Here is a 23,745-nt window from a genome sequence, read left to right on the forward strand (position 1 = left end):
CTATTCCTGTTAGTCTTTAATGTTAGGTCAATGCAAACTGAAAAAGAAAACATGCTCATTTATATTATTTTGAAAGGCTAGGTGTCCCCAGCCTTTTGATAAGCTGTCTTAATTCTGTCTGTTTAAAAGTAATGGCACTAATTGTAAAAGTACATGTAAAACAGTAGAAAAACAACATGAAGTGAAGCTGACAGACAGAGGAAGAATCAGTAGGGGTTTAATGAAGCTGCAGTAAATTAACCCTGTCACGCACGGCTGACATTCTTCTACCGGTAGCCCAACTCAAAGCTCTCTCGTTAAGCTATATTTTATTGGAGGCTGATTACAGCCTGAACCCAGGGGGGGCGTGTACAGAGAGAAAGGGGACGCTGCCATGGCACCAGCACTGCCTCGTGCCGTCTCTCCACAGGGGAGGAGGCCTAACCTTCCCACAATGCCTTTGATGTGCATTTATCACTGCCATATGGGCCAAGCCCTCTCTAGGGCAGCCTGCGTCTTAGCCAAAGGGCACCTTTCAAGTTTTTATTCCATTCCCTCCTTCACTCATTCCTTTCCCTCTATCTCTGTCTCTCAATATAACTTTCACTACACTGGAGGCCCAGTTTGGGGTATAAACAGTAATAGGCTGGGGAACTCTTGCCTCATTTAATGATATGGACCCTTAGATTGAGCATTTCATGTGGGTTCGTGGGGACATCAAGAGATTGAATGAACAAAACTGGACAGCGATCTTACCTTTTCATTAGTGTAAAAGTGAGTACAATACCAAAACTACAGACACAATTATACTAAAATTAAGGTTCAGCCAAAACATATACAGTATATACAGTTTTCCCCTTACCCCGAAAGCTGACCAGCCAAGATGTGTGGTGTTTTTAGTTTTGCACTGGAGCTATGAGGCTAATGTAGCTAACCAGTAATGGAAGTTTACAGCCAGTAATCACCAGTAATACTGTGAAAACTGCATGTCCAAGGGTGCGTTCAGACAGACCATCTCTTTAAACACCATTATCCTATGGCATCACATACTTGTCTCATACTGAGTTGAGTTGTTAAGTAATCTCAGACCTGATTTTGTGTATTCTGACACTGTTTTATCTATGGATGAAAGTATGAAGAGGTAAATTTCAGATACCAATCATGTCTTGGTTGACCGACTACATTTGACATAAGGGGAAAATAGTGTAAATTAGATTTTTTGGTAGGATGCACTGTTCGAACAATTTATCTCCCTAAATCAATTCTGATAGCTAAACTCCAGAAATCTGCTGATACAGAGTAGCAATGCGATATTCATATCTTCTATTTAAAACCTGTATACCTCATATAATGTGTTGTTACAACTGAAGAGTTCATTCTGTATCTATTTTAAGAATTTTTGGTAATTAAGGACTTTTAAAATTAGGCACACAAGATCAGCATTTCATATTCAACCATATTCTTCTAATTACTACATTACTACAGACTACAATGTTTAACTGATCACTACAGGCATATTAACCATCACCCATTACTTTATTATCCCAAAACCACCCAAAAATCTGACAATGTAAATTTTTTGCATACATGAAATTGATAAAGAGTCTATAAGAGTTACAATGCTGGCGTGAAGCACAACAGAAAAAACTCTAATGCACAGGGCTTTTACTCAGACGCTCTGACCCGCTTTGCTGAGAGGGGCTTTAATTTTGACATGCCGCGGCGCTTTGTAGAGAAAGGTGCATGTCCTGAGTTCTCCTTAAGGACATTAGTTTGCCTGTAATGTGATCATTCATAATTATTAGCTGTATGTGGAGTATTCAGTTCTGTTAATAAAAACACAAAATGAGAAGTTTGTGTGTGTCACATTTTGGAAGGACACTCTTTAATTTTAGCGCAACAGTGTCAAGAGCAGATCATTCATGCCTGGCAGACACCTGATAAGGTCAATAATAAGGTCAGTATCGGTCCCAATGCTGATCCAGTGTATCACTAATTTTGACTTCCCTTTAACATCTCCAGACAAACCATAAGCTAAGTGTCTTGTGCTTAGTGTCAGTAGTGTACCCAAGTGTGTACAGCACTTCCTTCAGCACGGATGTAGCACTCAAAGCCAGCATTAGGTGTGTGTCCTGTTCTGCCTCTACGTCCTGTAGGGCCCCCAGGGACTGAGCAGAGCGCCAGGGTCACTACATAGGAAGTGCTCACAGCAAGAGGCCAGAGGTCAGCTGCTGCACTCAGCAGGCAGAAGCACAGGCTTTACTGCAGCCTGTTTCCACAGCTGGCCTCTGAAGGAAACACAGGGAGCTCTGCATCGCCTCTCACTCAACACCTTACACACACACATGCACACACTCACCAGTTCCTTGGCTTCGCCGAGGGAGTCTTCCACATCAGAGAAGCTGAAACTGGCCAGCGTGACGAACTGGCTGACCACAGACACAAACTTATCCCCCACCTCCTGAGGACGCTTCTTCTGGAACTCCAGCTCCTGTACACGATAAAAACATCAAAGAGATGCTCATGGGGGAGTAAATAGGCTCTGAGAACCAAGTAACAGATGGATGCGAGTACAGCAGGACTGATGTTTGGGCAGATAACTGGAAACATGCAGGAGAACTGAAGAGTGCTTACACTTTCTACACTCTTCAAGCCACTGCGCAGGTTGTTGATCTCCTTCTCCAGTTCTGTCATACTGTTTTAATGGAAAAGAGAACATGACAGAGGGGAATGTAAGATATTGGAGAACATGCTGTACAGCTTAATCACACAAAAACACACATTTAGAGCCACAATTTGTGTTCTAATGAGCTAACGAGTGAGAAAAAAAACAGCTCTCTGACCCTTGTAAAATTATCATTTTTGTTTTACTATATATTACATTATTTATATCTGCATAATTACTTACACAGAGTTATGTGATTGATTATATTTACATTTAAATTACATTCTGTTGATCTACACTTACATGTTTGGGTCTGTACTACTGACCTTTTCGATTGGGGAAAAAAAGGCCAAAAACATAAGAATTCTGGTAAAGTACATCTTTCTTCAGCAAAATAACAACATACATTGACAAATTTTCATCAACTTCATGTCATAACAAAACATATTTATAAATGTGGTGTCAACCAAAAGATCTGTTGTTTCCACTGCACACTCCATGTCACCGAGTCTGGCTAGGCTGACACACATAACTGAGTATTAGCAATATAAAAGTAAAAGGCAACATTGTGTTTACATATTACGTATGCTAAATTAAAGTAAATTAAAGGAGAACAGTAAGGGCCCTAAAACAGAGCCTTATGGGACGCCTTCTATGTTAAGAAAACTCCCCATCTACGCAAACAAATTGGAAGCAGTCTGTCAAAACCAAAACCAGGCAAGGACACGTCTGTCTAAACCAACTGTGTTTTCAAGCCTGTCCATTTGAATTTCTTCGTCAATTGTTGCACTCAAATCTAGCAGTACCAGAAAAGAGATTATTCTGCAATCTGAGGCAACCAGTAAATCACTCATCACTCTAGCCAGCACTGATGCTGTGCTATGATGCTTCCAAAAGCTAGACTGAAATAATTCATACATACTTAAAAAAAAGAACACAGCTGTTGGGCAATGACTTTCTTCAAACTCTCGGACAGAAAAACAGTAATGGGAATAATACAAAAGCTTTAGAGAATAAAATTACAACATGCATATTTCAAAACTTGAAACTTTTTATTTACAGATGGCGATAACAGACTTCTAATGGTTAAAGTGGGGCTGCTATTCTGAGCAATGCAAAATAATCTCAACATTGTCTGTGCTGGACAGATAGGCGACTGGCTTCGGTCAGTGGTACACCCATTTTAGCCTGTGCACAAACGGGCCATTGTGTGAGACAACTGGAGAGAGAGAGAGGTTTGCATACAGAGATGCAAAAACTGCAAACATATCCAGTACACACTCAAACACCCATTCATTCACGCATCTGTTGATCATCACACACATTTTACGAGACGTGCTTTAGGGCTCTCGGTTGAGACGTATTTGGATGAGGCAATGAGAGTAACTAGCAAACACTGACAGACATGAGACTGTGAACAGTGTCATCATTCCCTTTGAACAATGGCCATTCTGCCTGTAGTAAAGTGATACACAGAGACACGCTGTGATCTCCGCTCTCCTTGTCTTCAGTCTCTCATATGAGATCAAGCACTGGTCCAGTCTTGTGACAGCTTCACTCATGGAGCATGTGTTATCACATTAGCCGCCCTGGCTGGACCGTGGCTCTTACAGTGAAAGAGCAGCCTTGTTATTGCTTATCTACACTGTAATTCGAAAAGTTTTAAAGGTTTATGCAATACTTTTTAAATGTGTCACACAGTCATAATTTTATTTTGGGGCAACTAGCAAACATTAACACCCAGAGAACTCTATAGTGTGGATGATGACCAACAACTAGCCTACTTTATCACTGTTAAATTGGTAGAAATTTCTCACCCTTTACCATAATCAGAACGAAACATTTGGAATATTGAATACAACATACAACTGTTTACATCTAGGGTTACTTATTATAACAACTGACAACATACTAATGTTGGATAAAGGCTAATTAGCCAGAAGCCTACCTACACTAGCAGGAGGTTTATAAGGCAAACAGTTGAGGACTATAATCTTCTTGATCTTCCACACAGTATAGAACTGTATGATCAAGAACTACTTACAATATATTAGCTAGGTAAGTAGCCCAGACGAACCCACACAGCTCAGCTAAGGTCTCATCAGAAGAAAGAGTGGAGCAAGAAAGAGTGGAGCAGGCTATAATTTGTTTACATGTCGTCAAAAAATAAATAAAACAAAACAAAAAAAATCCTCTTCCCTTCTGCATGACTGTTGGGGGCATGCAGCCATGTAAACATTGCCATGGTGATATATGTGGCGATAGTACCTTTTGCCCATGATGACCTTTTTTCCATCTGATACATATTTTAATGGTACCAAATGTACAGGGGTCTGCCAAACTATGCCCCTGAGACGTTTTCCGAACAAACTAGGGAAAGCTTGACTGCAACTTCAAATAAACACCAGAGCTTAAAACCTAAACATAATGGGACTGCTTATGAAAATAAGTCTTCTCTTCTTTAACACAGATGATTATTTGACGTTACGGTCAAGCTTTCCCCACTTTGTAAACATGGTGACGTTTAAAAGTGTTTAAAACCTAAACATCTGAACGAGTGTGTAGGCTTAGAGAACATGGTTGCTCTTAAGCATGAAGCCAAAGACTGCTAGAATGGAATTTTTCATACATTTCTGGCCACAATCCAAGTTCTAACTGAGCTTGGATCCAATAGCAAGGATTGAGTCCTAATCCTTTGAAACCTAAGCAAATCCCACAGTGCTCAGGCCAAGGTGTTGTTGACTAGACAACGTATTCCTGTTCTGTCTGCAATGGTGGCCATGACACTCCATCACTGTGGTGCTGCTAAAGCTCTCAGTGTCTCTGGGGAACACTACACATTTCAGCACCTCTCCAAGTCGAGGCCAGGGCCTCATTTCCTCGTGGCATAAATTAGAGTTTCACTCTGCATATGCGAGCGGCTCTGGCCGCTATGACCCACCGGGTAGATTTGAGCCCTGTGATGGAAGGCAGCGAGACCACAGAAAACCATTTCCGAAATCCATTTAACCGAAGTAGACCTAAAGGACCAATAAATTTCAGCCCAGCCTGACAGAGCAACGCATGCTAGTCAGCCTGCCGCTAGACTTACTTGACTTTAGCAGCTTCTGGCACATTCTGCAGGTCTTCTGGGATCTGCATAACTTTGGGGTACTTCTTCTCCAGGATGGTGATCAAGTAGTGTAAGAGAGTGATGTTCCTGCAGAACATGAACAGAAGAACCTTTAAAACATCCCAAAATCAGGAACAAAGATCATGCTGACTACTTGACCAAATGTAAACACTACATATGTGTCAACCTTATTAGAGACTAGCTTTTCAAAATGTTTTTAATACAAATGAAAATACTTCCATTGTTGTTTGCAGCACTACTTTGCCAATAATGGCATATTTCATCCCACGTTATCCCTTAAGTGTAGTGTCAGCACTCAAAACGTACAGGTGTTTAAATCATCCTATACACTTTTAACGTTAGTTTGTAAGGTATTTGCCTTAGATTCTAAAGCAGAAGATACTCTTTAAACTAAGGAAAACATTAAAGAACATGAAGCCATATAATGCAAAACATACCCTTGGTATTAGTGAAAACTGTTTAATATTAACAAAATCCTTGTAAATCCAAGTAAATCCAAGTAAAAAGAACACTTTGGCCCAGTTTAACCATTGTGACCATCTGTTGTAAACATGCCTACTAGATCATACAGCATTCCTACAGCAGTCTCTGGAATGAGATGTTCCAGATTTTAAAGACTAGGAAAATGCCCTTCTGATGTATTTTGAAGGTAAAAAGAACTTTTGTACTGTTACAAATGACGTGAGGGCATGGTGTTGTATCTTTTTGAACTTTTTCTGCTGGCTGCCTAAAGTACACACACACACACACACACACACACACACACACACACACACACACACAGACACACACAGACACACACACATCATCTAAACCGCTTATCCTTCCTTAAAGTAAAATATATGAACTATTCCATCCTACTTTTTTGGATTATCAGTTTTGGTTTCCATTTTATTTCGAACAACTTTTTACACTAAAAAGCCAAGCTATGCTTTATTTATGTTTTAGTGACCCCTTTATTTTAAACACATGGCATCAAACAACGCCACGCTTATTTGATTTTTACAAAAAATCTTATATATTCTGTTTCTCATCGCAAGGGCTCAATTAGCTTACGCATCAGTGGCTACGTTATCAGTCATAAAAATTCCCCAAAATTTACAGCTAGACTAAACCAAAAACCTATTTATAAAGGTTTCTTACTTGTCAATGCTGGATTTGGTGTCAGCAATCTTGTTGAGTGAAGACACTTTAAAGCCAAAAGCATTCCCTCTTTGGCCCTTATTCATGTAGTTGCCGAATGCCAGCACCACCTCCAGGAGCTGCTTCAGATTCCGGCTCTGCAGCACCTCTTTAGAGGCCTTGGTTAATGCTGGAGAACAAACCACATGCCAAATTCAACACACTGAGAACCACACAAATTACAACATTTCTATGTAAACTATTATCATTTTCACATTTACATCACTAACTTCATATTTAAAATTCAAATAATGGTATTTATACAGTTCATCATAAACCATGTTATGAACAAATTAACCAAATAGATGATTCAACAAGTATGCAGATGTCTATTTGAGGTGTGACAGACAGCAAGAGAACACAGAGAAACACAAACACACCTTCAACTTTGGGCTTTATCTCTGCGATCCTCTCTGCAAACTTCTTCTTGAAGTACAGAGACTGTAACCTCTGCTGGTAATGGTTTATTCTGTCAGTGATTGAAGAGAGAGGAGAAGGAGTCCGAGAGAGAGAATACGCTTTAAAAGTACGTCCATGCAAAGTGATCAGCTTTCCCCTTCACATATAATTTGATTTCAAATGGGCCATAAAATGGTACTGGCCTGCTGCGCGTAAAGGGTGAGGGCCACAGTAGAAAAGAAATGCCTTGTGCTTTGAATGATGAGAGGACAAGACTGATTATTAAAGGAAAGGAAAGTAAACACCACAACCCAGAGAGGTGAACGTAACACTCCAGTGTGGCATTCAGTACTCCTGTGTTGGGAGCAAGAGCATTGCCTTTGCCTCAGCAAGCATAAACCAGCACTGCACTGTGGGATTTTAAAGGAGTGCTCCTGTGTTTTAGGCTCTATCTGCCACATCAGTAGCACACAACTGATAACAGTGGACAATAATTTCACTTAGAAAAGAACAGGAAAAAATGTTTACTCAAAACATAATATAATAGAAGCGAATGGAAAACTGCTGAATTCTGTGAAAACGCATTTATGCAAAGCACATTTTTGTAGAACATTTTCAGAAATTATTCAGTGAACGGTATTTGGGAGACTAATTTTCAAGATGGAATGCATTGTGGTAAGCTGTTACCGATGTGGCAGTATGAGAGGAGTTTTCAGATTCCTGATCACGCACTAGAAACCAAAACAACTGTAACTGGCACTGCTTTTCACAGTATTTTTCACAGCTGAATTAAACTTCATGAGAATAGTTTTGGTAAGTCATTCTATTATGAGTATCACATTCTGAGAGCTGTGTTGTTGGGCCTGTTTCACACAGGCTACCTCTTCATGACATGAATAATGTGACAATGGCCTTTCAAACATAAGATCTTGCTGAGAAACTATACAGCAGGATTATACCTCACTTTTATCAAGTTCTACAGACTTCCTTTTTCCAAAAATCAATAAATATTCAAAGCAGTTACTTTACTGGGCTTGATAAAAAGATAATTAGTAAAAAAAAAGTCCACTGCAATTGTTGGCAATTTCTGATTTGTAATTACACTTTCAAGCCTGGCAGATGGGCTGAAAAATGTTCAGGTAGCACAAATATTTAACTAGTATTTCACCTGATAACAACCATGAATTACAGAACTTATGATTTGATGTGTTTATTTTGTTTTTTGGCTTGTTTCATTGGTTGTCGTACCTAATTTCCCTTTAATTTGCTGCATGTTGCATATGGAAAAACTAGATTCTAGATTCAGCACCACATCTCTGCCACACTCCTCACAAAGGCTGCATAAATACTTGAATCTGTTAACATGAGCACCGCATCGAAAAACAAGATGTTCTGTGCCGCTCACGACACCAAGAGGCAGCATATGTAGAACAGGCTTTAGATGCTAACAGCTGTAGTTTTGAATTTGCATTATATAGTCATGTATTTCAAGCATTTATTCATGTAACTGAGTAGCTTCTGGCTTCTACTGCAGCAGGGTTCGAAGTCTACAGGTTTTCTGTTTTTCTAAGCATCAAAATTACTGTCCATGGTAAATCAACCATTCAATACAGATTTGGAAAATAGAGATTAGGTTGAAAAACACTGGAATATCCCTTAAAGCAGAGAAACAGAGGTTTTCATTCGGAGATCTCTCCTATTCACCTCACGCAAGCCAGACAGTAAAGAAAGCAAATAAAGTTCATTTTAATAGGGCCTTCTTTATTTTAAAAAAAAAAAAGTCATTTTCCAAGACACCTGCCTGGCTTTGTTTGGCTCTAGTTCCCTCTGACAGAATGCAAGAGGCTGTAACAGACGCAGAGAGACCACGCTTATTTAGTTACAGCAAATATTGATGCAAAACGGTCTCCTCAGCAAGAGCAGATCAATGTGTCATGAAGCAGGAAATAGAATTCACAGACGAGAGCTGCACGTGTGAGGCAGAGTTAGACTGGCTTAATAAAAGTCAGTGTAAAGTCGTGGGTGGCCTGCATGGATGAGATACTCCTTCTCGTAGCAGCTCACACTATGTGCTAGTGTGGGCTGAACAGCATGACACTAATTCCGTGCCAAGATAAAATAAATTGAGCAGTGTCTGAATCAGAGAAGAGTCAGAAGGTGGATTTCACAGATGGTGAGAAATCCCACTTTCAGGGAGCAGCCCATTCTCTTAGAACTATCAGTGTAAGCACGTCTGCTGTGGAACCAAGACTGGAACAATTCATAACTGAAATCTGTGCATACATTTTTCATGCGTGTATAAAGTAGCCTATATCTTAGAAGTGTACTGAACAGACAAAAGGGTTAGTTTAATACTAATAAACGGTGTTTGGAGCAACACATTACACAGAATTCTAACTTTTCCAAAGTAACACATTACATTTACTTCTTGAGAAGTAAAGAACAGTTAACAGAACAGTTAACTCAAGAATGTTGTTACTTGCATTACTCATCTGAAAACAATGTTAATTACAGTGCAATGCATTTAAAAACATACATTTTGTCTGTACCTGCTCTTATATATTTAATTTGGGCATGCATACGCTACCTGCAACAGCTGACTGCACAGCTTTGATTGTGAATATGACCGCTGCAAAGAGTTGTGGGCAACTAATTTCCACCTCTGTAAACTACACGAGTAATCTGTTGAAGCCTTTGAACTCTGAAACTGTCTGCTGAAGAGAGTAAGACCCAAACTCACCTACCCAGGACAGACTCAATTATCCTTCAGGAAAAGCTCTGCAAGCTTTATATTAAATTCCTAAAGATTTAGTGCAGATATTTTTTAATTTTCAAATATCATCATCAATCCATAATTTGAAACATAATTGTGTTGACTACTTTCCAGTTCTAAAGATTTGTTTTGCTTTTAGAGAGAAACATAGTATATTAGTAATAAGTAATGAGATACCAACCCCATACCAGTTTGAGAGAAGTGATTAGTCATTTAGGTTGAGGTTACAACCCAATACCTCTAATAAATACGGAGCCCTGCTGGTGACATCCCATATAAATAAAAATAATGCGTGGCCACCCCTCATTAACGCGTGGGAACGTTATCCTAATGCGTGGCCACAACTTAGTAAGGCGTGGGAATGAGATAATTAAGTCGTGGCATGCCTTACTAAGTCGTGGCCACGCATTAGGATCTTCTTCCCACGCCTCACTAAGTCGTGGTCACGTATTATTTTTATTTAGACAGGATGTCACCAGTGGGGCTCCGTAAATAAAGGAACATAACCTAGACCGAAGTCGTCTGGTATGAAGAAATTAATGTGAAAAGCAACAGAACCTCTACTCTAACACGATAATACAGACAGAATGTACTGTATGTATTATCATAATAATCTGAACCCTTTAAATGGGAGAATTATTATTCATTACTTCATTTCTTAATCTTAAGATAATACTACTATATTTTTTTCCGTAATTACTCTGAAACTAAAGCCCTTGCAATGTAAGGGGTTAATTCTTCATCATTGATGTTTGGGTCACATGGTTTGATTTAAAATTACTCCATATATCAGCATCCCTAACTACAATCCAAAGCAAGAGGCCAGAGTGCTGTATAATGTTTCCTCTTATAAATCAGCTCTTCAGTTAATCATCAGTCATGGGTTGAAGCAGGAATGGACAGCAGTATCTTATGTGTTGACTTTGCAAGACAGGAGTCGAACAGCAGTGCTTGATATGAGCTTGTGTTTGAATCCTTACCTGCTCATCTCGTAGAGGAAGCGGTCTGCCTTGGCCATGCGGTCCAGTTCATGTTTGTGCTCTTCCAGCAGATCAACGTCACTCTTCTCCGGGATAAACTTCAGCATCTGCAGAACAGGAGGCCTCCACAATGAGCAAAAACCACCACAGACACTACACCCTCCCAGTATTATTTACTGTTTCCCAAATGTGCAAGCCACTAGAAAAAGAAACGTCTTTATTCTGAGATTTGTCAGCCCTAGGAGTTGATTTCCACAGTAAATTACAAACATATGTAACGCTCTGTGTCTTTTGTATTACTAAAGTAGTCTGAATCAATACTTCCTAGAAGGTCCCAGAATGGTGTAAAAGCCTGATTTGAATGATTTTTTATATTATATATATATATATATATATATATATATATATATATATATATATTTTCCCCTTCAGGCTACTAACCTGCTCCAGCATATCCTTAGGCAGATCTTCCTGTTCATCCATAGTCAGGATAGCCCTCTTCATTTCCTCATTGGAGAGTTTCAACCTGGATACAACAACAGGAAACAGAAACCAGACAAACAAGAATAAATCACAGATAGCTGGCAGAAATTAAACCCAAGGAAATGGCCATGTATTTAGGCATTTTACAAATGCTACCAAGCTAACACTAGACCACTCAAACCTACAGGAAATCCTGCTCTTTTGTGGTCCAAAACCAACACTTGGCCCACTGGCATAGAGCAACAATGAGCTGGTGCATGTTTTTCATCAGGTGTGTCACACTTGTGGCTCTTTTTTCCATTTGTTCCAACCGCAACTTTGATTTACAGCTCAATCAAACACAGCAAGTTGCCCACAGTTAAGTTTCTCTTATAAATGAAGTATGATTGCACATAATTTTGGTTTAATATTTTTTGTCCTGCATTCGATCTTACCTAGATATCTCAGTCAACCTCAACAGTTGGATGGAGCTTCTTAAACCCACGCAGTAAATGCACTGTACAAATGGCAAATGGCTGAAGCGACAGTCGGAAAATTTACACAATTTCGTCCTTATCTCGAATGTAGTCAAACCAAGTCTTGTTTGGTGTTTTAAGTTTGCTTGCTTAGTTTGTGACACTGCATGACATGCTGCCATCTGTAAAAATGGAGAACACTTGGAATCTGTTCATGGGTCATTCTACAGAAAGGTCCATTTTTGTGTCCCTAGCATTTACAGATATATTACACTTGACAAACATGTTAGGGTTACAATTTATTTACATTTTAAAATAAAACAATACGTTATTTTAACAATTACACCTTCTTGAGCCATCAATTTAGCAATATTCATTTTTAAATCAATTATCTAGAATTCCACTTCTTCCACAGAAGTGACCTACTTTATTCTTAGGTAATTGTGAAAAAATAGAATACAAATGGATTAAACTACATATTTTAGTGGATATTCCATGACTGACAACATGTGGTTTGATGCTCTGTAGCCGCCATTTTGTAAAATGCATTTTTCATTACAAATGTCACGGATGTTACTGCCTCTGGTGTTACCTTTCTTATGTGTAACATCAATGAGGATCAGTAACACCAGTGACACCTATGGATAGATAGAAATGTGGACGTTTCTGTAGAATGACCCTCATATTTTTGTCCATCTTTATGTGCAACAGTATGCCATACGGTGTGAAGAACCACATAAGCAAGTCTATTGCTATGGGTATACATTTACATTTATTCAATTGGCAGATGCTTTTATCTAGCATGACTTACAAAAAAATTCAGCTACAAAAGTAAGCAAATGTAGCGTTAGGAATCTTGCCCAAGGACTCTTACTGGTTATTTGCGTGCCACATTAGCCTCTAGTTCTTAAGTAACAGCAAACAGACTTGCTTAAGTGGTTTCTGACTCTGCATCACATACTGTTATCTATGAAAATGTTGCATAGCTAAAAGCAGTAGCAGCAGCCATGCAGTTATGCAGTCATGCAGTCTACTAATAATTGGGGTGTAAGCTTTCATTGTTTGTTAGTCACATTAACCTTGCTTGTCGCTCAAGTGCCTTTTATTTCTTATTCAAGTTAAATGATTAGTGTTTCTAAAGGAAGGTGTGATGACCTATGTAAGTAAAAGCTTTCACAGCTCCCTTACTGAGGAAATCAAACCATCACAACAGTGTTAGCATGGCCAGGCTTCCTAGACTACACGCTGCTCGTAGTCAGTGTGAGGAGTGCTCCTGTTAGAGGGTTAGCCAGGCGTGGGAGAGCGCCAAGCAGAACAGGTGTTTAACAGGCCTGAGATCTGCAGTGGAGAGCTCCCTCAGTTCCTCTGCCAGACACAGAGAGCGAGAGGAAGGCTGGGAATCACAGACAGGACGTGAAACACGGCCAGAGCTCTTTCACTACACTACACTACACGCTGATGCCAGACAGTGCTTCAAACCTTGAGAGCACTTACTTACGCCTGACTTTGAATTTCATTTACGAAACAGCAAAGTACTGGGGCTTTTCCAGTGACATCATGCTGATCTTGGCTCCGTTCCATGCATAAGATATTGACTACTGCTATGCTGGAGTATTAACTAATCTAAATGCGTCTAGCCTATATTTGATGATAAGAGGAAAGTAGAGGAAACAGAGGCACTTTAAGCTTCTAAAGCAAAGTTTTCATAAAATCTTGTCATAATAGTGAACTGGCTGCATAGACAAATCCTCATGGCATAAAACAGTGTTATCAATATAGGCTACTTCATGCTCATTTCCTTCACACTTTGATTGATACATTAACACCCAGTAATGGAGACCTAATCAGCAATCTACGGGCTTACACACACTTTCCTAATAACTCAGCGCTTCCAATAACAGCACAGTTCCTCTTCCTGTGGTGCCAGAATGATACATTCACTTTAGTAAGTCTTTTAAATGGGCAATGCTGATATACTGGCTGTACAGTATATCAGTTGTTAATGGTCACTGTGATGCTGACTTTTGCAGTACTGAAATGGCAAAAAGCTGCAATATGAAAATGAGCCCTCAAACCAATCACGATGTTTTTACTGTGTGCTGTGACAGTGTTTCCCCTAGATCTTTTTAGGACGGGAGGTAATCTCTTCAAAGCTACCATTGTTGTTATGCAAATGTTGGGACACCAAATGGGTGGGGCCAGAACAGTATCACTGCATTTTATTTTATTTATTTATTTTTTTAAATACAGTGACTACTCTGTACATGTGTACTTGCTATACTGTACCTGCTAATGATAGGTGAAACACTGGCTGTGAGCTTCTTGACCAATCACAGTTTCGGATGTGTTTCTGTGTGTTTAGATGAGGCAAGATATTCGTGTGATTAAAAAAAAAAGTGAAATCTTTTAACCACTAAGCGCAATTTGCATTACTCGTATTTTTGTACATGCAGCGCCAAATCAATCCTCTGCGTCTGTCAGAATACGTGATCTCTGCTGTGGTCATACAGTGGACTGCACCCCACTCTATGGTTTTAGAGACTCATTACAGGCTGTTAGTGGAGAGCAAAGAACAGCAGACCACACACCATGATTCACAGAGCTTGCAGAAGCCACTAGATCATTTACTTAAAGAAACACATCCACTAACACACAACTGAACGCAGATTCGGATTTTAGGAGAGGCACTTTCACTATAAACAATACATATCAAGATGTCATTTTTCTAAGGCTTGATAAGTTGGAACTGCATCAGCGGTGCCATAATTATATGAATATTATTTAAATTTCTTGCTTAATAACCTAGGATTCTCACTCGCAATCTGCTGACAAGAGACGGCACAATGCCGCTTTTTTGCTCCTGATACCAATATTGAAACCTTAAGTATCAGCTGATACCGATCTGCTATTTCTTTATTAAAATCTACTAGGCTTTAAAGGGCCCACATCATGGAAAAACAAATTTACCTCTTTATTTTTAATAAACAGATGTAATGTTTAAACATTGCTAAGGTTTCAAAATATACCATTAACTCCCCACTACATATGTGGGGGAAAAAAAGCCTATTTTAATTTCATTGTTTTTGTGAGGTCATGCATCTCTCTATACAGTCTACAGCCATTTATTCCCACCCATTCACAACAAAGTTATACAAAGTTTTTCAGTGCAGGCACAATAAGGGGGCCAATCAGAACAAAGGTTATATACATAAATCAGTCTTAAACGCACAACAACAACTACCAGTTTTATACTAAGGGATAAAGAAAGGTTAGAAAACGGTCATGTAAAAATTAATATGACCACTTTTGGTATACAAACCCACACAAACGTCATAAGTGGACAAAGTGGATAATGCGTCCTTTAAAATTTGCTACTTTAAACTGAAGCACTTCGCTTTACATGAGCATCTAAAAGTAGACTATCATGTTCAAACTTCTTAAAGACTCTAGCATTTTCTATTGAACGGGGTCATGTCTACTTGACAATAAAATGAAGCCATAGACAGTTTTGTTACCCAGGAGCCTCTTCTAAACCTTTATATTAATGAAACATGCAATTTTTCAGTGTTGTGGCAACACTAACAATAACCACAATAAGCTCCGAAAAGCTTATCATGATGGAATTCATCAGGACAACAATATACCACATACCGTCATATTGCCCCATCTGCCTTGAATGCTACATACAGAAATTGAGACACTGAATGTGTAACAAAACATTCCTTTGGGTATAAAACCCATTATTCGTGGCTCAGGCCGGAAGCTGTTCCCTGAAAGTCAACAGCGAGGGCCATACCCATGCATGGAGATTTCTCATACAACTCCATATTTAATAAATCCTCATTGCTTATAAAGAAACCACTGCCATACTACACACCTCCCTCTTCATTAGCTACCCCTTTGGTAATATGTGGTATGTTTATTTTAAAAACTACTCATAAAGACAAACTAATACACCCCAATCTCCTTTCAACCACTTCAGCCAGTTGACTAATTGCTGCCCAACCATGGCCGGTCCTTCCCATGTGTCTAAAATCCATCCTTGCTGTGGAATCCAGTTCTCCACCCAGAGAAAAAAAATTAATCACCCTCCCCTCAAAAAAAGGGATCAGTAGAAATGCTAAGTGCCATTTTGGTTGGTTTCATGTTGTTTGAGTCAGAAAGATTTAAAGACGCTCTTGAGAATAAATCTCTTGCTTGCAGATGAGGCCAAACCACATTCAATTAGTGAGCCTTCATAAATCTGAGGCTGGCCTGGCTCACCAGCCGTGACCAACTGTTACAGTTTCATGGGTTTAGTTTCTCACACCACAATCAACTTCTTAGTGACAAACAGAAGTCCTGGCCTGAAGAGGGAATAAGGCAGTGGAAGGCTGGAAAGGCTGCAACATATTAAATCTTTGAGAGTGCTATTCCAAGTTACGCTGATATTCATAATTTAGTGTAAATGTGGGCAGCAATCCCAGACAAGTACTCTTACAGAGACACTTGCATAAGCACAAGCACCTTGATCCTTTAGTGGAAGCCCAATTGCTTGCCAAGAAGTAAAATGCCCTGTGAGAGAACTCTAAAAGTATTAAACTTTACATGGATGAAACAGGCATTTGATTTCAGCTCATTTTCATAGTCCAATTGCACCTGTGTAAACCCATAAACGTGTGGAGGGAAACTGAAACTGAATAATATAAACCTGATCTGAAATACTAGCAAAAGAAGCAGAAAGGCCAACACCCTTGCACAGACCTACCTGCAGTAGGAGAATGAATTAAATACCCAAATATCCCATCTATTTCAATGAGAAATCAAGGAATGAAGCTTCAAGTCTTATTGGACGGACTGTAATCACACTGTAAGTCATAACGGTACATATGTATTTAGAAAGACATTTGCTACAAAAGTGAAACCTTTCCATTTGTGTTAACAACAATGCAAAGTGTTGACTGAAAAAACTCTTCTACACCAATCAATTCAATAACATGCATTGAAATCTGCGTGCTCTTATTAATGAACTGTGAAATGTTCAGAGAAAAACTTTAAAACACAATTTACTTGCAATTGTATGAAACATTCAATATTCCGGTTTGCAATTAAGCGAGACGTCTTTGTATTTCTAATGGTCAAAGAGGACCAAGAAAAGCGACGCTCTGGGAGAGAAAAGAACGAGCCAACATTATCCCTCATCAACTGCTCAAATATCAGTCTTGGCAGAAACCAACATGTTGTCAAGTCTGAAAAATGATTTCTCTGCTTGAACGAGATGAGAAAAATATAAATTAGGGATTTCTTGACGATGAGGTAATGCTCTGGTTAATTTGCAGGACCCATGGTACACTGCGCTACAAAGAATTCAAGGAAACCACCTCACACTAATTAAGGAACTGGCGATTCAGAGCATTTCTTTGACAGGAAATAACAACGCAAGTGTTTCATTGGAAACATTGAAGAGGACACTATCAAATCAAGCATCAGAGTTCAGAGCCGTACGTGCAGGAAATGACTTCACGTCTGGAGGCCAGACAGTGAAACTCACAGCCAAGGTTAAAAGCATCACTCACCGTGAGAGCAGGATGTTGCAGTTCTGGGCCCGACGGCCGTCGATGACGGACAACTCTTTGACTTTTTTCGAGCTCAGAGTGTCGTCCTCTGCCTCTTTCTGGGGTTAAAGAGGTTAAGAAGACAGAAATATTATTCACCTGTGCATTTTGTTGCTTACAGTGTTTTCAAAACTGTTCAAACACTTTGTGAACAATGAGCATATTACTGAATATTAAATGATGGGAAATGGACATTAATCGGTGGTATTAGCTAGATAACAAGTACTGAGCAAGTAACACTTTGAAAAATGCAGCAGACAAACAAAATAAGTTTAGTTCTCTGCAGTAACTCTTACCTGTTTGCTGTTATTGACCATAAAGAAGTCCTAAAATGCAGGCAAGAAGCAAGGAAGATGCAGCACACGTTAGAGAGAGAGCGCTGTTTGGTGAATTCAGCCAAAACAACAGGCTAGTGCTCAAGATGAGATGACTGGTAATGCATGGTGAGAATGAGGGTGCATGAAAGCAGAGATGCATGGTGGAGTTTGTCACTGTAAGCACTGGCAGGTGCATGCGTGTTGAGGAATAACTACTGTTAAATATTTATCATCTTGGCTATGCCTCACTAGCACCTAAAGTGCTTACTCCCAGTTCCAGTGGATGGAATTATTTGACCATCTGTTGAAACTTAATAGCCTGAAGTACCAATTCATAATATCAGCACTAAAATGTAATTACTTCCTCATCCATTACAGTAAAAAATATAAACTATGATGAATGTAATGGTATTATAATTCTAAAACAATTATCCAAATGGCCCTAGAGAGACGGAGCAACTTAGTACAAATGTAACTCATCAGTAAGCATGCTAGTGTGAGTTCCTGAATAAATTATTAGGCAGTTAAAGTAACTAATGCACAATATAGCTTATTAGCATGGTGAATACAACAATGCATCAAAAAAGGTCAAATGAAATGGCCATAACAAATCAGAAAGGTTCTTGGTCTCCTTGCTATGTATATACAGCTTTTGCATGACAATTACACTGCAATTAATTTACGTAAGCACAATATAAATGGGCTGCCAGCGTATGTTTTTCATTAAGAACCCATCTGTTTTGTCTTATGACATCACAGCTATTATCCATTATAAACGTATCATGGCAATTAAAACACCATGCTCTGTAATTCTCGGTTGAGGGGCCATCGTAGGAAAATACAGCTCAAGCATTAAAATCATATAAACCTCATGCATGACTGACTGCAAATGCTTTGTCATTTTGTCTTGAATGAGAGTGATAGAAGGGGTAAGAAAGAGATATTTCTCTTTTTAGTGACCTGCTGTCTCTGGTATGCTGAGAAGGTTTTCTCAATGTCTGTCAGGTCTAAGATCTTGAAAACTTTGCTGTCATCCACCTCAGCCCACACTGTGCCTTCCAGCTTGTTCTGTGGAAAGGAAAAACTGGTTACGACAGCGCCCACACCGCTGCTAAAGCAACCAAAACCAGATCATATCATGACTAAACAAGAGCTTTTATAACCAAAGTCAGTGTGTTGGATGAAGTCAATATTCAACATACTTTCTAGCCCTAGTTTTACAGTAAACAGAACAACTGTCCATTTAAAGAGACTGGCATTTCATGCTGTAGTTGAGCATCAGGATGACCCAGGCTGCTGCCTTAACCTCATGTAGACTCACCTCAGATAGCTTGGCCCAGTTGAAGGACTTGAGTGGATTGGAAGGCTGAGGAATATTCTTCTTCTTGAGGGCTGGGCCTACGGGGGCTCCAGGAGGAGGAGGAGGCCCACCTAGAGGTGGACGACCAAGGGGCGGTGGAGGGCCGCCAGGTGGAGGGGGTGGAGGTGGGGGCATCATAGCACCACAGGGTGGAGGAGGTGGAGGAGGAGGCATCATGCCCCCAGGAGGAGGGGGAGGAGGTGGAGGAGAGAGAGGACCACCTGGAGGTCCGGGTATGAGGGGGGGACCACCAGGCACACTGGCTACCTGTCTCTGTAAACGTGAGAAATTGAATCCTAATTAGCACAAAGAAGGGACATACATTTGAATTATGGGTCACACTCTATTTTAATGGTCTATAGCTACATCAGCTACATCAACAAATGTTCAAGTTGTTAACTGTTATCTGGCGACACATTTATTTGAATATTAGTTTATAACTGTGACTGCTTTATGGAGTTTGATTACATGCACTGTTCTACATATTTGTTCAACAGATCTACATATCTAGATATCCTACATGTCTACATACATATTCTACATATCTCCAACAATTAGTTCAGTGTGGTTATTCTAAAAAATGAGATAAATTAGACACAAAATAAACAGTAGACTAGCATTTAAGAAGCATCTGTGTACCGTGCTGAGTTCATGTAGGCGAGCACCAAGTTCCGACACTTGTTGCTTGACCAGTCTATGTTCTGCCGTCTCCTTCTCAAGCTTCTCCTTCATCTTGTTGAGTGTTTGCATCATTTCCTCTTTCTCCTGGGTCTTGGCGTCACACTCGCGCTCCTTCTTCTCCATCTTCTGCTGAAGCTCATGGTGGTCTGTCATGGTCAAGAGTTCAATAATAAAATAAGTGGATTTCTCTCTATAACGCACATCATAGCAAAGTCTGAACATGGAAAGCTGTTTTCTGTATTCTGTCTCTTTGGAAAGAGAAGCTCTTTTGCAGAGACACAAGGAAAACTAGTTTACTGTTATCAAGCTACGGACCTTTACGCATCTTCTCTGCCTGCTCCTTCCACTGCTTGACCTCGTTTTCATTGACAAGCCTGGAAAAAGTTGAAAATGGTAAAAAAAATAAGGCTTAGATGACCAGATTAATTTTCATTATACATCATTTTTGAATAAATGCAATATTGTGATTCCCATCAGCACTGTAGTGAAGTTAAAATGTTCTTCAATGAACTAATGCAATACTAAACAGTGTTTCCCAATGGCCTGAAATAAACTAAGGGGGGAGCATTGCTGGGGGCTTGGGGGGGGCAGGTCATGGTATTCTATTATATGCAGGAATCCAAACTCATCTGTGTATTCTTTTTACTTAAAATAAAATGTATTTATTTAAAAATATATAGAAGTATATAAAAGATATATATATATATATATATATATATGATATATATATATAATGTATACAACATAAAACATTTTGTAAATTGTTAAAATGGGACAAAATATACTTGGGTGACTGTGAGTATACTTAGGGGACCACCCAAGCACAGGTTACAGGTGGGAAACCCGACTAGAGATAATGAAATACTTGATACATTGTAGGTACACAAAAGGATAGTAAAAATATAATACAAATTGTAGTCAATAATGCCAAGACAAGAAAATGCATCTCTGAAACTCACATTCTAACCACATTCTTGACATTGAAGTTTTCCAAAGGGGTGACGTCAGGGTCATGACCCTTGTCATTCTGGAGGACCATCTGTTGGACGATGCGGTCAAGAAGTAACCAGTACTGCACTGTGTTCCCACTCCTCTTATCTGCAACAGAGAACATATTTTATCTTGATTTTATGTTTTTATCAGTGTTATGATTTCACTTCAAACTGAATATTACTTTATTAACTTTAAAAAGCTTAGCAACCTGACTGAAAGCAAGAAAGAAAGACTCACGAGGCATAAGCAGGCAGTGGTGCAGTATGGACATAAAGTGCGGGTATGCATCTGTGTGGGTCATCTTCTTACGTATGAGGTCAAACACCTGCGAAGCACTTTTAGTGTCTACATGCACCTGAAAAGGGGACAAAAGTAATATTAAATAAACTAATAAACTTCAAAAATAAGTACATCAGATCACCATGTCCACTTACACTTTCAAAGCGTCTTGATACAGTGAGCTCATCATCATTTCTTAGCATTTCAAAGTAATCCAAGTGCCTAAATAAACAAGATACAGCACATGAGAGTGTGGCCACAAAGCAGAAGCGCTGTACATTATTAGCATAAACCAAAACAATAATGATGAGTGATTTAAACTTGAAGATTACTTATGAGACTTACCGGTCTAACGTAGAGTTTTCATGTGACCTGAGTTTATCAATGATGGGCTGAATCCCCAACATGAGGAACTCGTATCTCAAATGTACCCTGAACTCGAGACTGGTCTGTGGGTGAAGAAACATACAGAACATAAGCAAAAAGTATAATGTATGTGACATCTGCTGGAGAATGACAGGCATTCAGGGACTTATCTGAATATCTCTTCCAAAACAAAAGACAAACCAGCAGTGCTTTAGAGAGCTTACCTCTCCAGCCCCCTGGCTCAGAACAGCATTAATGAAGGACATAATGGCCGTCTTCAAGCTGACCTCGTCCCTGTACCGACCCGTACTTCGATCCAGATCATTCAGAAGCATCTACACAAAGATGTATCACAGTTAAGTAAGCATGGAGTCATGACAGTTACAATACTCACAAGTACAGACGGATTAAGAAGCAGCAAATATCAAATGTCAGATGTTTTAAACTTTCTGTGGCCCACCTGAAATCGTGTTCGTTCACAAGCGAATTTCTGGTAATGCAGCATAGCCTCTAGAACTTTCTTGTGGCCTCCCGGAACCAAGCACACAGCTCCCATGATCTCCAACACAGCCACTTTGGTCTTGATGTTCTCTGTGGCCAGACTCTGGGCGATGATGTTGATGCTCTCGGGGTGGGAGAGCACATGAGCGCGGCCCTGAGAGTTGTTCATCAGCGCTTTGATGCAGCCTATGAGGGATGTGTGGATCTGAGACTCTGTAGTCTCGTAGTCCATGCTCTTCAGGAAGTTCAGGATGCAGGTCAGACCATCCAGGTCAATGAACCGAGTAACAAACCTGTGACACAGGGGATACAAGGGTTCTGGTCGACAGCTATATCAGCGGTTAGTAGACTAGAATGCCCTTTTCTCTGAACTCCATCAGGTGCTGTCAAGTTTATTCCGACTCCTAGTGAGCACATGGATAGTGTTTCTCCAGAATATCCTGTCACAGTTTACTGAATTTTACTGTAACCGATTCTAACATTCCAGTCAGACGTCACCTTCAGACTGATTCACTAATAAGAAGACAACCAACTCCTAGTGCAGACAAATATTATTATGGACAAAACAGGGTGGAGTAACTAGATGCAGCCCTGGCAGGGGTTAATGGAGTTGCTCAAAGCCCAAGGTCAAAAGATCAGGGCAGTAACCAGCCATTAAACGCATGCAGGACTGCATTTTCGTCACAGGCTTAATGACAAACAGCCCCCAAAGAGCAGACCAAAGGGGAGGGTGTGTTTAATGAGAAAATGAGGTAGTCATGTGCTACTCAATGGATGGAAAACTTAATGACATATTACATCAGCAAACGTTAATGTAAGTCAACTTGAAGCAGCTGCAGCCAGCAGCCTGACTGTATGGAACTGTGTGCTTAAGCCAACAAAGGTCAGGAACCTTAGCATGCTTATTATTTATGACTGAGTGAAGAATTTATTAAAAAAACATACCAGTTTTCATATTAATACAGGGATCATTCTAAGCTATAGTTAATTAACCCTTAAATTCATAGGTGTTTCATCAAAAGTTCATACAGTACTATGCAAAATCAGAGACTACCCTTCATTTATTTAATTTCTAGTCAAGAAAGCCACCAAGTACAAGTTTATTATGTTTTCAGCATCATGAAAAATAAAGATTTTTTCAGAACTGACGCAAGAGTGGAGCTTGAATTCCTCCTCTCTCTCGAAGATGAAAGCTGTACATGCTGTTTACGTAATAGAGAACTGTTTTGGTGGCCTACTAGGTCTTGCACAGTTGTTAGGAGTCTCATTTTTTTCTATATTTTTAAATAATTTTTTGGAAACTTTTTCCCCTTATTTTCCTTTGACTTTCACCTTCCTAACATTCTCTTATACCTAAACTATACATACTGAAAAATGAATAACTTGTACATAATGGCTGTTTTGACTAGAAATTAAATAAATGAAGGATGTTCTCTGACTTGTACACAGTCCTGTGCATATCTTGGTTTGTTAGCTTCCCAGAACTTCTATCTAACACAAACTGATCTATCTGCCATGATGATAGTGTAAAATAGAGGGAGGGAGAATGAGATTGTAGGTCACAAGTGATGAAAGATATGAATTCAAGAGTAAAGTGCAATTAAT

At 39.5% G+C, this 23,745-nt stretch overlaps 1 protein-coding gene across 4 annotated transcripts in view; it reads right to left on the reverse strand.

The window, feature by feature from the left end:
* The window catches only part of daam1b (dishevelled associated activator of morphogenesis 1b), a 96,530-nt gene that overhangs the window by 2,763 nt on the left and 70,022 nt on the right, over positions 1-23,745 (reverse strand). For 3 of the 4 annotated variants that reach the window (XM_036581724.1, XM_036581723.1, XM_036581725.1), the window contains exons 6-24: positions 22,100-22,433; positions 21,864-21,974; positions 21,619-21,722; positions 21,429-21,495; positions 21,232-21,349; positions 20,961-21,099; positions 20,317-20,375; positions 19,960-20,147; positions 19,282-19,593; positions 18,921-19,028; positions 17,940-17,969; positions 17,605-17,702; positions 11,553-11,637; positions 11,112-11,218; positions 7,340-7,428; positions 6,921-7,089; positions 5,736-5,843; positions 2,614-2,674; positions 2,339-2,470 (exon numbers count right to left, since the gene is read on the reverse strand). In XM_036581724.1, the coding sequence (XP_036437617.1) occupies positions 2,339-2,470; positions 2,614-2,674; positions 5,736-5,843; positions 6,921-7,089; positions 7,340-7,428; positions 11,112-11,218; positions 11,553-11,637; positions 17,605-17,702; positions 17,940-17,969; positions 18,921-19,028; positions 19,282-19,593; positions 19,960-20,147; positions 20,317-20,375; positions 20,961-21,099; positions 21,232-21,349; positions 21,429-21,495; positions 21,619-21,722; positions 21,864-21,974; positions 22,100-22,433 (2,419 nt within the window). The remainder of the gene's footprint in view (positions 1-2,338; positions 2,471-2,613; positions 2,675-5,735; positions 5,844-6,920; positions 7,090-7,339; positions 7,429-11,111; positions 11,219-11,552; positions 11,638-17,604; positions 17,703-17,939; positions 17,970-18,920; positions 19,029-19,281; positions 19,594-19,959; positions 20,148-20,316; positions 20,376-20,960; positions 21,100-21,231; positions 21,350-21,428; positions 21,496-21,618; positions 21,723-21,863; positions 21,975-22,099; positions 22,434-23,745) is intronic. The other variant, XM_036581727.1, reaches the window with a different exon arrangement.

The sequence above is a fragment of the Colossoma macropomum genome, unplaced genomic scaffold (assembly GCF_904425465.1).
Source record: "Colossoma macropomum unplaced genomic scaffold, Colossoma_macropomum, whole genome shotgun sequence".
NCBI classification, from domain to species: Eukaryota; Metazoa; Chordata; class Actinopteri; order Characiformes; family Serrasalmidae; genus Colossoma; species Colossoma macropomum.